Raw genomic sequence first — 17,548 nt, forward strand, 5'->3', positions numbered from 1 at the left:
GTTGGTTTCTCTGGTTAGTTTTGAAACACTTTAAAGCCAATCATTAAGAATGTTAAGTCACAGAGTAAAGAAGTAAAAAAAAAACAGTGTGTGGAGGCTGTGGGGTGATCACTGAGACTCCTTTCAGCTGCAGCCAGCAGCAAACTGAATCCTTGGTCTTTATTTAGACCTGGACATTGAGAACTGGAGACACGAACTCCCAACCCACCTTTTAATGAAGAGGGATCATGTGTCAGATGTTGGTTTAACGCTTAATTTAAACAAATCAAAAACACCAGAACTTTTTTTAAATTTTTTACTTAATGCAGTTGATTGAGGTATGCAAAGCTGACATTTATGTGGCAGCATGGAACAGCTTCTGGTCACATTTGTGCACCTAACCTTCTCCAGTTGTAGATACTAACTCCCCAACTGGATGTTCTCCCATATCTTGGAATTACAATTTCTTCCCGTTAAGTGACCCCAAACACTTTCCTTTTTGGGGTTACTGGCATGCATGACGTAATTTGGGAAGAGCTCTCATTTGCAGTGTGTGTGTGAGTGTGTGTGTGCAGGCGAAGCGTCAAGGCTGATTTATGGTTCCGCGTTACACCAACGCAGAGCCTACGGCGTAGGGTACGCGGCGACACGCACCGTACGGTGCGCGTGGCCGCGTACCCTACGCCGTCGACTTAACGCGGAACCATAAATCAGGCGTCAGTGCGCACCAGCAGCAACCCGCTTGGCAGCTGTATTCCTCGGCCGTGATTGGGCGGAGGGCGGTGATTCCTCCTGTCACGATTTGGGTCGTTCCCACCGGAGGACACCGTCCGCCCGAGTCCAGCCTTCAGCGGGGAGGGAGAGAGGGACTTCTTCTTCCAGGGTAGCTGGACTGACCAACTCGTTATTTGTCCGTCCGCGTCTGTGCGAGGAGGAGGAGAGGAGGAGGAGAGGTGCTGAGTGAGGAGGTGCTGAATCTGATCATCCCCTCTTGGAGCGACCACACGCCTTTTCCCTGTGTCGGTGGCTGCGGTGAAAGTCGTCCACGATGCCGGTGTTTCACACCAAGACCATCGAGAGTATCCTGGAGCCGGTGGCCCAGCAGATCTCCCACCTGGTCATCATGCACGAGGAGGGCGAGGTGGACGGCAAAGCCATCCCGGACCTGACGGTGCCGGTGGCGGCGGTGCAGGCGGCCGTCAGCAACCTGGTGCGGGTGAGTTTCCAAGCCCCGCACAGCGGCATTGCCATCCCAACTTCCCAGTCTGCACAAGACAACATTTCTGGAGAATAGCTGTTGTAAAATCACGAGAAGAGTGCTGTCTTCCACTACACATAACAGCATTTTTCCCCCACGTGACTTATATGTCATACACTGCAAAAACTCTGCAAAATCTTAACAAGAATATTTGTCTTATTTCTAGTTAAAATGTCTCATTTTTAGTAAAAAAATAAAAAAAATCTCATTACACTTAAAATAAGACTCGTCGCTGAAAAAAAAAAACATTTTTCACCTGTTTCAAGTAGATTTTCACTTGAAATAAGTAGAAAAATCTACCAGTGGAACAAGATTTTTGTGCTTGTAATGACAAGATAAATCTTGTCCCATGCACTGGCAGATTTTTCTACTTATTTCAAGTGAAAATTGAAAATTTAAAAACATGTCATTCTTTTGTTGTATTTAAGAAAATGGTTTGTAAAGCTATTTTTGAAGCTTATAAGTGCAATTGACCATCTGTAAATGTTGCTTTTCTATTGTTTCTTTGCCTTTTGTTGTTTCTTTGCTTTTCTATTCTCTTTTTGGTTTTCTGGAGGTCGGTAGCCAAAAATAGAAAGTTGGTACTATAGGCTTTAAGCATTTTGCTTCAGCCTATTCAGTTATTGTTCAACACAGTTTTTTGGTTTTGTATGAAAAGTTAATGCTGTGTACAATGTTTTTTTGGTGTTGTTTTGTGTTGCAATGACTGAATAAACTTCATTCATTCAAAATTTACTTGAAACAGGTGAAAATTGTCAAATAACAAGTCTTTTTTCTGGTAATGACTCTTGTTTTAAGTGTAATGATATTTTTTTGACTAAAAAATAGACATTTTAACTAGAAATGAGACAAATATTCGTGGTAAGATTTTGAGTTTTTGCAGTGTAGAAATCCCAACTTGGTCTCTTTGGCCATTCAAATGCTATAAAACTGTCACACACAGCTGACATGAGTCCTCCGTGCGTTCCTGCGGGCGTTTGTGTGCGTCCCCGTCGGCGCGCGTCCATACACACAACCAAGAAACACATGTCAAACTATCCAGATTGATCATCAGAAGGCAGCTGAGGTCAGTGGAGTTTATAGGGCGGAAGAAACGAGTGCTGGTTGAACGAGCAGGATGCATCTCTCCGTGTGGGATCAGAAAAACGATCAATTTCACCCGCGCCAGAGAAGGAGACGTGTTGTGGACTATGTTTCTGCTTCCTCGGCTCCAATAAACTGAGTTAAAGCAGCGCAAGCTTGGCAATTAATTTAAGAAACTCAGTTACCTCTCCAGAGGATAGTTTTCTTCCCTTTGATGACAACCTCATCTCCTTGCTTTTTCCCTCTGCTCCTTCCACTCATGCACTTTTCATGTTCAGCTGTCATTTCTTCTCCCAGTCGTTGGGTCTAATTGGTCGTTTTAAGTAGAAAGAGACAAGTTCAGTCAGAAACTGTCTCCCCAGTGTGCAGGGCCTTGCAAAATCAATACTGGCCACATCATTAATGCTGATCCGGGTCGTTGGTATTGATGCAGGGAGGACTGGCCTTCACTCACTCGGGGGTAAATCACCAGCAGGCAGAAGTAAACACTCACTCCTTTACTCAATGGTAAGGAGAGAAAAAGGTGGTGAAACGTGTCCCCTTAAAGGTTTTCCTCTGGTTTTTCAAGTTTTTCTAATCTAAGTGGAATAGTGGGTTAACAAAATCCCCAGTTCCTCTTTTGAATGGACTAAATCCAGCTTGCAAATAAAAACCATTTTGTTCAACATCTGAAAGGATGCATCGGAAATATTTTTATGTAATATATTTTGATTGTGCATATAATGGTAAGAACAGCAGCACAGTCGGCTTTTACACATATGTGACTAAAAGTAATTTCCTGTATTTTACGTAAATGCAACCAATTTTACGTACAAAATACCGCAGTCTAAAGTTTAACTCTGCAGAATGGATTACAACTGTTGCTTAATTATCATCTAAATGTATCCGTGTGATGCACAGCGATCAATAGCCAAAACATTCAGCGGATGACTAAATCATTCACACCCTGTTGGGATAAAAACATCTCTCATTATATTTATGCAAAAGTTCTCACGCAGGACAGCTGCTTCTCTGTGCAATGACACAACAAATCAATTTGAGTAATATCTTGTTAAGGTCATGAAAAGGGCTGCTTGGTTTGAACTCAAACACTGTGGCACATAAAAAAGGAATCCCCACGATGCAATACTCCAATTTGATTGAGTCATTAACGTCCAGTGGCTTCACCTTTTCCTATCTCTGGCTGTTGGTGCATCCAGAGAGTGAGCAGAGGGAGGAAGCCTCAGGCTTGTCGTTCAGTATCAGATGATGGAGATGTACTGTAAGGTTGCAGGGACACGGTTAGATTGTGGACAGAGAAAACATTGTTAGGGTGGAGAATGCAGAAGGATAAGAAAATAACACAATATAGGATACAACAAAAGGTCAGAATGTCCCTATTTTTTGTCAGCTCTCATATGTATATTTTTAAAGGGGTGCAAGTTTGTAGGATTGCTACGTTGCCAGACACTCTTAAACACATTTGAAGCCAATGAGAAGAGGTAAGGATGGGCTTGGTGATAAGTAAGAGTAAAGAAGTGGATGACAAGCTGGTTTTGAAGGAGAGCATCAAAGGAGCGTGAGAACAGAGGACTTGCGTGTGCAGCAGTCGGTTGCTGGGTAGATAAGCTTAATTGGACATAAAGGACACCTAAAGCTCAAACTGATACACTTCTGGGGACATAAAATGTATTTTAGAAAGATGATTCATTTTCTAGCCTTGTGCAGTTTGAGTCAACACACTATACTGTTCAGCAACATGCCACCATCGCCACAAGAGTCCCACTGCTCACTGATACTGTTACACAGATAACCCCGTCCAGCATGAGCGGGCTTTGGGGGGTAATTAAGATCTAGGTCACTGAGACACTTAGACGCACTCAAGATGGTGTCATTCTCGAACCGTCAGAGGTTGTGAGCGGGCTGATGCCAGATCCACCAACGATGTGTGAGGAGCTGCCGATGCATTCAGCTGAAAGAGTGAGCTTTCTGAACTTCTGCTGATGACAGAGCTGCCTCAGTGTTGTAAGTAAAGTGTTCGCTCCTGAAGGAGTCAGCACGGACCCCAAGTATGTCTTGGGGGAGGGAAAAGGAGGAATAAATAGATTTGCCACTGAGTGAAGTAGCCACACATCGAGAACAGAAAGAGGGAAGGCAGCATGCGAGGAGGGAGTCTGGTGACTAAAACAATCAAACAGCGTGATGCAGAATGAGTGGAGATGAGGAGAGATTACAGTTGTCAGTAGGACACTGGCAGCTGAGGGAGGGAAAGTGTCACTGGCATTTTTGGACCACCAACTCACTGTGCTTCACCCATTCAGACTTCTCTTCTTGCTCTTGCAGCCAAAAAAAAGTATTTTAGTTTCTAGCTTTTAGGGCTGTTCGATTTTGCCCAAAAATAAAATCTCGATTTTTTTCTCTCAAAATCCGATTTTCGATTACGATTACGATTATTTTGTGAATTGACAAAAGGCAAAGAAATGATTTCAAATATGCTGTTTTTTTATTGAACATTTGCTCCATTGGGCTTTAAGTGCAAACTTTGCTCTTATTAAACCAAAAATGAATGAATAAAGTGCAAAACTCTGTAAAATAAGTTTTAAAAAATATAATAAAATATAAAGTTTTATCTCTGAAAAAAAAAATCAGAAAATCAGCACTTGCAAACATACAGTAAGTTATATTTCCAATTAAATAAAACAAGACATTTTCTAATTAAACTAAACTGGGTCTTTGCATGCTAAATAATAATGCAACCCATGAAGGAGGTAGAGGTGTGTAATGTCAGTCATTACATTTGCTATTCACATTTGCAAGTTTTTTGCAAGGAACACGAGCCGGTCTACCCGGTGGCATGTTACAACGCCCCCTCCTACACTAAAGAGCCTCTCCGATGGGGCACTTGTCGCAGGTATTGAGAGGTATTTCCACCAATCATTAATATGTTATCAATCATTAATATGTGTGCAGACAAGGTAAAAAAAAAAAAAAGTGAAAAATCGATTTTACGAGTTTCACATTTTAACATCGTTCTAATTACATAATCGCGATTACGATTTAAAATCGATTAATCGAACAGCTCTACTAGCTTTGTTCACACACATCCCCTCTGCATCTCGGTCTGCTTTGAATCAACATTCAAAGTACATTCAAAGGACTTTTTTTTTGCTGTAAGTGCTGATTAATAGATACACTGGGATTTTACTTTAATTATTCTAAGAAGTTTGAGATCAAATATTTTGTCTCTGAAACTGCAGTAAACAATGTTTTTGATTGAAAGATGCGTGAAAGGACTGTGTGCAATACAAGGAGGTGCAGCAACAGAGAAGTGATTCCAGAGCGCAGCTTCACACGCTGCTGAGCACCTTTCAGCACTTTGTTCTGGCTTTATATAACACCCTTCAGACTAACTTTAAAGTTTCTCTTTTTCAGTGTTGTAGGTCTCATCATCTGTGTTCGCAGCAGCAGATGTCAGATGTTAGAAAAACTGATGTTAGCAAACTGAAAAATACCTCCGCTCCACAGACGTAACCATTCGCTGTAAAGAAAATCCAATACCAACCAAGAGCCGTTGGGGCTGGCTCCAAACTATTCACTACTCCTTTACCAGAAGCATCAACTTTTCTCTTTTAAATACTAAATCATCACATTTCTTCCATGAGTCATCATGCTATTTTAAGCTGTATTCAAACATTTTGATCAGTGTGGTGGTGGTTCATCTGACAAATAATTGCTTTGTTTTAAATTTGTCCTCAAAGATATGTCCCTTTTTTCCCCCCAAACAGCTTTGGTCCACCCTTTTCTACAAATATGCCTCATTATGACTTCATAAAGGCCAGTGTGGGAACAACCAAATGTCAAACTCCATCCATCCATCCTTTTTTCTAAACCTAGTTCAATGCTATTCAGTGTTATTGGGTAAATGTCAAACTTCTACAAGCTTCTAGACAGAAGTTAACAAGTCAATAAGTGATGTCACAGAGGGCCTTATTGCTCAGTGAGGTCCCAATCTGTACTAAACTGGACCATTTGTTTATTTAATGCTAATCATTTTAAATCAGGACTGAAAAGAGGTTAAATAAGCCTTGGTTGCACATGTGAACGAGACCAAGTTCTGGAGATTGAATACGGTTCTGTAACATTATCATCTGGTCAGCCAAACACATCCACCTCACAAAAAATCTGTGACTACGTTTACATGCAGTCAAAATTCGGGTTATTGCTAATATTCCGGTTACTGAAACATTCAGAATATTCCATTTACATGGTAATTAATCATTCGGGATATCTGGATCAAACCAGCGACACATGGAGAACGTGATGACGCAATTAGCGTAATTTCCGCTTCTTCTTCCTGAATCCAAATTCAAAACAAATGCTGCTTCGCGCAAATTTTCGCTCACCTTCTTGTAAATCTTGCTATCCCGGTACTTTCTACCGTCTACAAATGCCAAAATGTTCATATCCTTCATTACATTTATAAAATGATTAGTCTCCTCCTCACTCCAAAAGTGTGGCGCCGTCTTGCGTTTCGCCGTGTTTAGAAGTACGTCCTGGACTCAAAAGACCAGGATTCCTTGCGAACAGAGCATGCGCAGGAAACAAATTCATGTTCCGTTTGATCGGATATTCCGTTTGGCATTTACATGACCGAATATTCGGGGTTTAAAAGGAGTAACCCAGGGGTCATATTCGGGTTTTTAAAAAACAGAATATGAGCAAATTGGGGTTATTCAAAGGGGTTATTGGTGTTTACATGGCCGTGCAAATTTGGGTTATTGCCAATATTTAAAAGGGTTATTGAGTGCATGTAAACTCAGTCTGTATGTTGAAATGAGTCTAGTGCGCTTCACATTCACAGCCATTTCATTCACAGAACGTACTGAACCAATCACAGTGGAATGAGAGGAGGCTTTACAGGAGTATTCAAGAAAAAGCATTCAAAACAAATAAGATGGCTGTATAATTGCTTATAATAAACTGGGTCAACAACGTTTTACTGCAAAATCCAACAAAAGTCGTTCACTGGGGTTGCTACGCCACTATACACCATTTTTTATGTCTTTATTGATACTATTCCGGCGGTCACATGCTTTGTTGCTCTGATTGGCTATATGCTTATCCTGTGGCTCCCAGAGTCAGCTTCCTCAGTGTCCGTCGGTACTGTCCTCTGGAAATGAAAGTCAAATCCTAATCCAGATTAATTCTTTTGTATCAAAGAGGGAAATAATCAGGCCAGGCTAATAACATTGCGTAAATCTAAACTGAAAAAACAAATGGAAAAAAAAGCTCATATTAATCCTGGGATAAATACTGACCAGGGGCCAGCACATGCGTTCAATCAGGTACTGTACAAGTTTGTGGACCCAGACTGGTACATGAAACGATACTTGGACAGTGCTGGAAGTTCTCCTCTTTAGACCAAAATCCAAAACAATGAAGTTAATTGAAAAAGAAAAACATTTGTAGTATATGAAATCTGTACCTCCACCAGAACCGATGAGTGTCAGCCAGGTGAGTCTACGTTTATTTTGGTTGTTTGAAAAAAATGGCGATCTTTTTCTTCCTTTTTTTCTTTTTGCTGAAGCAGTTACTCTTTTTGAAGATGCACAACCACACTGTGTCCAGCAAACCACTTATCCATGCATTAATAATGTATTGAATAATCAATTGCAAGTGTTGCTGCTGACAGGAAACTCTGTTCCTCTGGAGGGTTTATAAGGATGATGTGGTCTACTTTTGGAGCTGCCTGCCTCGCATTTGGGAGCTGCTTGCATAATATGAACCCAGAAATTCACCTAGGCACATCAAAGGCCCCTTTAACAGTGTTTGCGAACATCTCACAGTGAAATGATATGGCAGGGACTAATATTTTATGCATTTCTGCACCTGCTTTGGAAATAAGACTAAGCAGGTTGCTGAAGTACAGAGTGTTCCCTAAAGTCAGTACCTTAGTTAGGCCATAAATCATGAAATAGGGGGACGACAGCTGAAATTAATGCAAATAGTGCACCAATATACAATTCATTTTACAATAAATTATTGCAGTTACAGTGTTTTAGTATTCAAAATGTTAGTTTATAACATTTTAATGCCAATGGGGAAAATATCCTCTTCATTTTAGGTATTGCCCAAAAACTGGTAATTTTTCTGAAGACTTTAAATACATTCTGGGCAAAGAACTCATGCTTTCATGGTATTTATTTACTAAAAAATTGATTTTTTTGTTTTCATTTTTTACCTTTGGCTCTCCTTGCACATCCTGACTCATCTGAAAATAACACACGTCCACAAGCTGCTGTCTTTCTGTGATTTTTCTGCAAATTCTTTTCAAGGTAGTGAATCATTTTACTTTTTATCTAATGAATGCTTCACGCTGCTCATTTTGTTGTAGATGGTCTGTAAGGCATCATTATATAATGATTTTTTTTCCAGCAGTGTGTGGTCTAGTAGCCTCCTTTTTTCTCAAGTCAGTTTATTGACTCAATTTTTTATGTAGATTTTAGCCAACAAGTTTGCAGTTTGTGTTTGGTGAATATTTCAAAGCATCGAGGTCACACAGGTATGCTTTATTTGAAATCTTACAATTAGAAGTCCAATCCAAACACTCTTCATTTATATTTAGAGGGATATTTCCAGTTATCTGAAAATATAAAGAATTAATCTATTTATATTCTAAATCAAATTTAAAAAAGTCTGTCTTTGGATCAAATACAGTTTACCTAACATTTCATGAAATCTAATTGGGAGCTCTAAATATTTGGGGACAGTTAAGCAGTATAAAATCATTTTGGGATCATGAAATACACATAAATTGTCTGTGAACCATGTTTTCTTCAATTATGTCGTTTATAAAAACCTGAATTTTGACTGGTCTTATCAAGATAAAGAGTATTTTTGTGCATATCCATCCATCCATCCATCCATCCATCCATCCATCCATCCATCCATCCAAAAAGGCGGGTATACACCCTGGATATGTTGCCAGTCCATTAACAAAAGTTATATTAGTGATTTAAATATAGAAAGTCTGATTTAATTAGCACAAAATAGAACAGTAAAGTAAACATATAGCTAATAAAACATCTTCAGCCTACAAATATGCCAATAAATAAATAAATAAAAGTGTCTATAAACTGAAAAAGAGATCACATGAGGACCAGAAACTGACCGGAGTGAAGCTGCTTCCGGAGTCTCTGGAGCCAGAGAGTTTATTAACCAGATTTCACTGATGCAGCAGCAAAAGACTGATGCCATCAACTCACTGTAATTGCATCTGCAGTGTGTGTGAGTGTGCGTGTATCTCTGTATGTGTGGGAGTTTGTATTATTACATTTGTGGCATCTGTAAACCAGAAGCACACTGCTCATGTGGCAGCCAACATCTTTGCAGGGTTTGAAAATGCCTGATGGCATGTGTTTCAGTTGGGTCTCTGGAGGGCAAGATTTGGTTTTAGGGTTGGAGTCTGACCAAGTTTCGAGTCAGGGGAGGTTTAGAGGTAAGGGGCTAGGGATTTGTGTTAAGAAAACAAAGAATAAGCTACAGAATTGTGTGTGTTTGGTTGTGTAGGCGGGTGCATGGTTGCGTGTGTGGGATGTCTGTTGTGTTCAAGAGCAACGTTTTTCAGTCAACTCTGGGAGTAAATGAACATCTGCAGATGCAGAAAAGGTGTAAAAAGTCCCCTTGCTGTATACCTGCTGTTGACTCCTACTACTGCATCAACAATTAAAAATAAAAAATCAACATTTAGCATATTTAATCCTGAATATCACGTGTGCCTGATATAATATAGAAAGTGATTATATTTCTGCATCTGTGATAATTCACCAACGAATTGATGCAGTGAGCACAACAATATGTAGCCATATTTGGATGCTTGATGTGAAAGTTCAAAGGGCTGCCGAAGAGCTCCCGATACGTCTTTCCCCGACATGCCGTCATGTAGAACAGCAGGCAGCACAATCAGTCAGAGCCTGAGCTACTTCCCTCAAAGATATGACATGCATGCATACTTGAAATAGGTGCAAATTGGTGCACACCCATTCACCCCTCAGACTATTAACAGTGCTCTTTTGAAAAAACAATTTCCTGCTTTGCTGCAGCAAGTGATAAAATAAATCTGTGTGTTGCAGGTGGGGAAGGAAACAGTCCAAACCACAGAGGACCAGGTGATGAAAAGAGACATGCCTCCTGCTTTTATTAAGTAAGTCTGTTTCTGAAACCACTGTGCATGCTTTGGAAGACGGAGCTCCGTCTGTTGCCGCCTGTCCCACTCACGGAGTCAACATTTTGGAAATGATCCACTTTATCTCGGCAGACAGAGAACTTGTTTCAAAGAGGATTCCAAGCAGTGTAATGTTTGGAAAAGTGGCTTCGTTCCCAGCTGCAACAAAGGGCTACTTCTGAGGGCGAGCGCGGGTGCACATCCGGCCTCAGCATCCAGACCTCTCAGTGGCTGTTCGCTGTTTTCCAGCTTGCATCTAAAAAGCTGACATAAACAGAGGGAGCCAGCTGAGAGCTGCTACTCAGCAGCTCCGGGGCTCAGAGATCACGCTGCGTTTACTTGCTTCTATTTTTTTTTTTTCAAGCGTGAACTCCAATGATTTTACAGCATTTATATCAACATCATCTTTTTTTTTTAGCTTACCTCCGTGCCTTTTTTTGTTTGTTTGTTGTTTTGTTTTTTATTTATTTTGAAGCCTCACAAGCAGTGTGCCACTCTTTTGCTGGTAGCTCACACATACATGGGGCACAACGCCATAAATCTCTCTCACGAGGCTTAGATGGGGGCATGTGGGAATGTGAACCCTCCTAAATATAGATGAACCAACAGCCATTGATACCCTGACTAGTTGGGGTTAGAAAGAGAAGATATTTGGCTTTATTTTAATGTTTTTAAAAATCATAACCGTCTGCAGGTTAATCACCAATTGAAAGGATGTAGAAAATTCATGTTTAAGAATTAAAGCCCTTCTTTTTAATAAGTTGTTTACAGATTTTGCAGAACTCAAGGTTACATTATTCACATATATCTCAAATTTCATAATTTTATCAAGATGTTTCCCAAATTAGACCTTTGCATGAAACACTTTGCATGACCATGAGCCTCCCGTTATGATTGTGTGTTGGCTGTTCTAAGACTGTAGTTATGGGTCCGTTTATTAGCTGTTTTATGTTCCCTAAGTCAGCCGTATGTTTCAGGGTGGAGAACTCATGCTCGAAGCTCGTCCAGGCGGCTCAGATGCTTAAAGCAGATCCATACTCTGTTCCTGCACGAGATTACCTGATCGATGGATCCAGGGGTATACTTTCTGGAACTTCAGACCTGCTCCTTACCTTCGATGAGGCAGAGGTCTGTGTTTTTCTTTTTATATCCGTGTGTGTTCTGACACTGACTCTCACTCAGAGGTGCTTTGGTATCTTTCAGTGAAATAAAGCTTTATATAGCAGCTGTGTAGAGGAAGGAAGAACTCTAGGAGCTCGGGCTGTAATGGAGGCAGATCTAATCACTGGGATCAAATGACTTCCCTCTATCATAACTTAGGGTGAGGGTGTGTGTCTGTGTGTGCACGAAGGTTCAACAGCAGCTCCATAAGTGGAGTCACATTGGACACGTGATTAAACTAACCATGCCTCATCACTAGTCTCTTTTTCGAAAAAGGAACTTTTCTCAGTCACAAGATGTACAACATCATAAGACTGTCCACACACACGCACATACACACACAAAGACACCACACAAACAACTTAATCTGCGTGTAAAAAAAAGCCTATGCACAAAGTGAATATTGTTGTTATTGTAATAAAGTTAGACACCAGTTAACACTGAGAGTTTGTGTCGTGCTGGAGATCATTCTTATGATTTTGTGTGTTTGTTTGTGCTTTAGGTGCGTAAAATAATCCGAGTGTGTAAAGGTATCCTAGAGTATCTGACAGTAGCTGAAGTGGTGGAGACCATGGAGGACCTCATCACTTACACGAAAAACCTCGGACCAGGTCAGCCCAAGTGTTTTCTGGAAACATGAAAAATAATTTTAAAAAATAAGAGGTTCTTAAAATGTCAGTATTTTTGTGAAGTTTCACACAGTTTACCACATGGAGAGTGAATGAATGATTTCATTCACTGAACCCCAATCCAGTATGCTCTGATAAGTTTTACTGTTTTTCATCAACAAAACAGTATACAGCAGAAAAAGTGTAGAAAAAAAGGTGTAAAGATTGGCATGGCGTGTTGCCATAGGCCTCCTTGAGACAATAGTATAGGTTTACTGTCAGTTTACTGATTATAGTGTGTCATACTGATATTATTACTGTGTTATTACTATTTCTATTGATGCCTCTTGTTTTTGCACTATCCCCTTTGCTGCTGTAAACTGCAAATTTCCCCTCTGTGGGACTATTAAAGGATTATCTTATCTTATCTTATCTTGTATTTTCTGCTGTCACTTAAGGTGAGCAGTAAACTGTCTCAGGGTGCAAACAGTAATCAATTACCGTACAGTAAACAGCATGGATGAATGCCAGAAATGTGCATAAGCACTGTGCCTGTCTACAGAATCACTATTCAATGAAACAGACTGGTAATTAGGGCCCGAGCACCTTCAGTGCGAAGGCCCTATTGTATCTGTAGGAATTTTTTTTCTTTCTTTCTTTCTTTATTTTTCTGACGAAAGGAGGGCCTTTTTGCCCCCCTAAACGTGCCCAAAAAGTCACCAAATTTTGCATGCAAGTCAGGCCTGGCGAAAAATTTGATATTTAATGGTTTGCATTAATGGGCGTGGCAAAATGGCTCAACAGCGCCCCCTTGAAAACTTTGTGCCTCAAGCCCCACGATACGGTTTGACGTACATGCACGAAAATCGGTACACACCTGTATCATGGCGCAACTGAAAGAAAAGTCTCTTGGCGTCATGCCCGAAACCGAACAGGAAGTCAGCCATTTTGAATTAGTCGTGTCATTTTGGCAAAATGTATGCCATTCCTTCGAAAGTTAATTCAGCCCGAACCGTAACGTGCCCCCAAGTGTGTTATACATCAAAATGTGCGTCTCCATCCTGCGACAACGCACATTACTTTTCTCTTTCAAAAGCGTTACCGTGGCGGCGCTAGACGCCAAAAAGCGCGCCCACCCTTCATCTGATTGGTTCGACAGAAAAAAATTTGTGCCTCAAGCCCCACAATACGGTTTGACGTACATGCACGAAAATCGCTACACACCTGTATCATGGCAGAACTTAAAGAAAAGTCTCTTGGAGCCATGGCCGAAACCGAACAGGATGTCGGCCATTTTGAATAAATTGTGTCATTTTGGCGAAATTTATGCCATTCCTTCGGCAGTTAATTCAGCCCGAACCGTAACGTGCACCCAGGTGTGTTATACATCAAAATGTGCGTCTACATCCTGCGACACCACGCATTACTTTTCTCTTTCAAAAGTGTTACCGTGGCGACGCTAGACGCCAAAAGGCGCGCCCCCCCTTCATGTGATTGGTCCATATTTGATAGTTCTCCAAAAGTCACCAAATTTTGCATGCAAGCCAGACTTGGCGATAAATTTGATATTTCATGGTTTGCATTAATGGGCGTGGCTAACGGTTCAACAGCGCCCCCTAGAATACTTTTCTCTGCCATAACTTTTGAATGGTTTGACATAGAGAGTTGTGGGTGGTGTCATGGGACTCTGTAATGAGTCCTTAAGCTTCGTTGGCCTTAATTAGCCCCGCCCCTTCTTCTGATTGGTTGTCCCGATTTTCTGCTATAACTTTGGAATGGTTTGACATAGAGAGTTGTGGGTGGTGTCATCAGATTCTTTATGGAGTCCTTGACCTTCATTGGCCTGAATTAGCCCCGCCCCTTCTTCTGATTGGTTGTCCCTTTTTTCTGCTATAACTTTTGAATGGTTTGACATAGGAAGTCATGGGTGGTATCATGGGACTCTGTAATGAGTTCTTAAGCTTCGTTGGCCTTAATTAGCCCCTCCCCTTCTTCTGATTGGTTGTCCCGATTTTCTGCTATAACTTTGGAATGGTTTGACATAGAGTCGTGGGTGGTGTCATAAGATTCTGTATGGAGTCCTTGACCTTCATTGGCCTGAATTAGCCCCACCCCTTCTTCTGATTGGTTGTCCCTATTTTCTGCTATAACTTTTTAAGGGTTTGACATAGAGAGTCGTGGGTGCTGTCATTTCTGATATGCTTATGGGGGGCGGTGGACGTGAGTGCGAGGGCCCGTTCATCGCTGCTTGCAGCTTTAATTTATGATTGTTTTTCATGAACAATCCAGTTTTAAACATAATTGCAAAAAACAAAAACAAATATGATTTATTTGAATCTGTTTGTCAAACTTTATACAGTTCTTTGTATTTAAATCCATCTCTGATAACAGGGTGCTCCTTTGATGCCAAGATGCTATGAATGAGTCTGTTCACTGGCAGGACCACAAACGGGCCATTTATCATCAGAAGCATCGGGTTAATTACGTTTTCAGTACACTGCGGTCTAATAAGCCGGAGAAAATCTAAAGCCAAAGTTTTCACAGACTCCACTGATGCAGTCACTGTATGTGATCAGTTCCTTAGCCAGCAAAGTTTAAACTTGTCCATGTATTAACAACTGTGTGAAAACCAAAGTCAAAGTAATAAAAAGCAAAATAAAATCCACCGCCTGGTTGGTTTGGATGTTGGTAACCTCTCTGATTTTTTTTACTGTTTTGCTCAGGAATGACCAAAATGTCAAAGATGATTGAGGAGAGGCAGCAGGAGCTGACACACCAAGAACACAGACAGATGCTCGTCAGCTCCATGAACACCATCAAAGAGCTGTTGCCGGTCCTTATCTCAGGTGCACATTGTGACTTTGTGTCTGCAAATGACAGAGCAGGTCACCAAGCATCCAGCCGTTGTTATAGCAACACTGATAATTGCAGTCATTAGGTGCTGAGGGATGTGAGCCTGATGAAACATCGCCCACCAGCAGCTCTGTCTGCAGTCATTTATCATGCCTTCTAGAAGAGGAATTGTTTTAGTTTCAGTTGCACATCGAAACAGGCATTTACATAAACAAAATAATTGTTTCTTGAGAAAATATATCTACAACTGTGCTTTTCTAGGATTTTTTTGAGTGATTATTTAAGACAATGACTAAGAGCTTTATTCACTCTCATCCCTCTCAGAATATTTTCATCAGGCATCTGTTTTCAATAAAATAGCTGACATAGTTTAGTGTGAAGCTGGATAAGAGCCTAAAGGCACAATCCAGAATGCTAATGCAGGAAACTTTAATTAAAGTCCATGAATTTACAAAGTAACACCCACACATATATGCAGGTTGCAAACAAAGATACCAAAAGAAATGTAATTGAAGGCATGAAAAAAAGATTTTTTTTCGTTAGTTTTTTTGGGTGGTGATGGTTAGCCATTTTTACATCTTCTGCACCTACATACCTAATCTGGAAGGGATTCTAGCTGTTTCCTCAAGTACAGAACCAGTAAGGAGTGTTTGCAACACATTTTTTGACATTCTGATTAAATATGAAGAGCAGTCAGCATCAAATTGTTACCCCACATTTAGTTCTTCAGTCTCTTGAAATGTTTTTTAGTTTTAAATCCACACCGATGAACGACCTCTACACAAACACCGTTTTAATAGAGAGGAGAGGAGGCAAATATTGTCCGTTAGATACGGCTTTAGTGATTGTCCATTTTCCCGTAACACCCATAAATAATTCTCCTGTAACACTCCTATTTCTGTCTTCAGCTATAAAGATTTTTGTCACAACCAAGAGCAGTCGAGGTGCTGGTGTGGAGGAGGCAGAGAAGAACCGGAGGTTCACCTTTGAAAAGATGAGTGCAGAAATCAACGAGATCATACGAGTTTTACAGCTCACAACTTGGGATGAAGATGCCTGGGCCAATAAGGTAAAGAACTGTGATGCTCATATTCATTAAAAACCTCAAAAATGAGATTTTACTCTCATTACCCATCGCTGACTGTGTTCAGACAAAATAAATGATACAAAGCAATAAACTCCAGGTTACCCAGTTAGATTAGTTTTTCCATGTTACAAAATATCAGTTTCAGTTTTATTCAAAAGAATATTTAACCATTTCATGGAGGAGTCCTATCCTGGCCGACCCACTTTAACAACATCCGTATTACTTTGCAGCACTTTGTTGCACATTAGCAATTGTGGCCATAAGATGACGCTACCTCATTGATCTACCATGGACATCATAACAGAGGTGACAAAGAGACCTGGGGCCTGTACTACGAAGCAAGTTCAACATACCCAGGATATCTTTTCCTTATCCAGATTCGCTAACCCGGACAATTGCAATCACGCTAAGCGGTCACACGACGGTGGTTATCAACTCGGTATATCAACCCAGGTTTCTCCAATCTGGATATGAGCGCGTGCACATAAAAGGGGCGGTGTTTTCAGCGCATGACCAATCGCAAGCATGGAGAAGTCCGCTGTCAGAGCCGCTTATTTCAGTAGCGAAGAGCAAACAATAATTTTACGGAAATATGATGAGTATAGGCATATAATACAGGCAAAAAGCAACACAGTTGCAGCTGCAAAATGCAGGAAAGACAGCTGGCAAAAGATCGCTGACTGTATAAATGCGTAAATTCATAGGGATATAAACATCACTGCCCCATCATTAGGGCATAAGTAGATCTGACTATAATTACAGTTGTCTATTCTGTTAAATGCATGTGTTGCTTAGATGTATTCGTATGGCGTGTATGACAATTGTAGCCTCATCCCTTCCGCTGCAACCCCAGCGGAGGGAAACGCACATGGGAGCAAATAAAAAATAAATATAAAAACATAATTCAAAGCGGTAAGTAGGCTCACTTTCATATCTTAGAAGTACAACAAGTACAAGGCTTTAGTGTTTCTATCACTCTCTGTTTTAGGATGATATCAGTATACAAAAGCACAATGAAATAGCATTGACATTACTTGCAGCAAACAGAAAAAGAAATGACAAGAAGAAGATCGGAGGGATCCTCTCACGATCCGCGCACCGAGCTCCACTGGATTCTCTTCGAAAGGGCATGCCATTTTCCAAGAGAGCTGATTGGTCAGTGGGCGGTGCTTTTATACCCGGCGATCTGTATCTCGAACATAACCTGCTCCGGAGCAGGTTAGCTGTTCAGCATAAGTTACCATGGCGATGTGCCCCGATAAGAAGTGAACCACCGTCGTAGTCCTGAAAACCCAGGGTTAAACCTGAAGTTACCT

General features: G+C 40.8%; 1 protein-coding gene across 2 annotated transcripts in view; it reads left to right on the forward strand.

The window, feature by feature from the left end:
- Positions 1-795: 795 nt before the first annotated feature.
- LOC133464043 (vinculin-like) overlaps positions 796-17,548 on the forward strand; it is a 35,999-nt gene continuing 19,246 nt past the window's right edge. Inside the window, exons 1-6 of one of the 2 annotated variants that reach the window (XM_061745988.1) lie at positions 796-1,195; positions 10,432-10,502; positions 11,501-11,651; positions 12,187-12,295; positions 15,016-15,138; positions 16,054-16,214. In XM_061745988.1, coding sequence (XP_061601972.1) covers positions 1,028-1,195; positions 10,432-10,502; positions 11,501-11,651; positions 12,187-12,295; positions 15,016-15,138; positions 16,054-16,214 — 783 coding nt within the window. In that variant the 5' untranslated portion in view covers positions 796-1,027. The remainder of the gene's footprint in view (positions 1,196-10,431; positions 10,503-11,500; positions 11,652-12,186; positions 12,296-15,015; positions 15,139-16,053; positions 16,215-17,548) is intronic. The other variant, XM_061745987.1, reaches the window with a different exon arrangement.

This window comes from Cololabis saira, chromosome 17 (genome assembly GCF_033807715.1).
Source record: "Cololabis saira isolate AMF1-May2022 chromosome 17, fColSai1.1, whole genome shotgun sequence".
Classification (NCBI taxonomy): domain Eukaryota; kingdom Metazoa; phylum Chordata; class Actinopteri; order Beloniformes; family Belonidae; genus Cololabis; species Cololabis saira.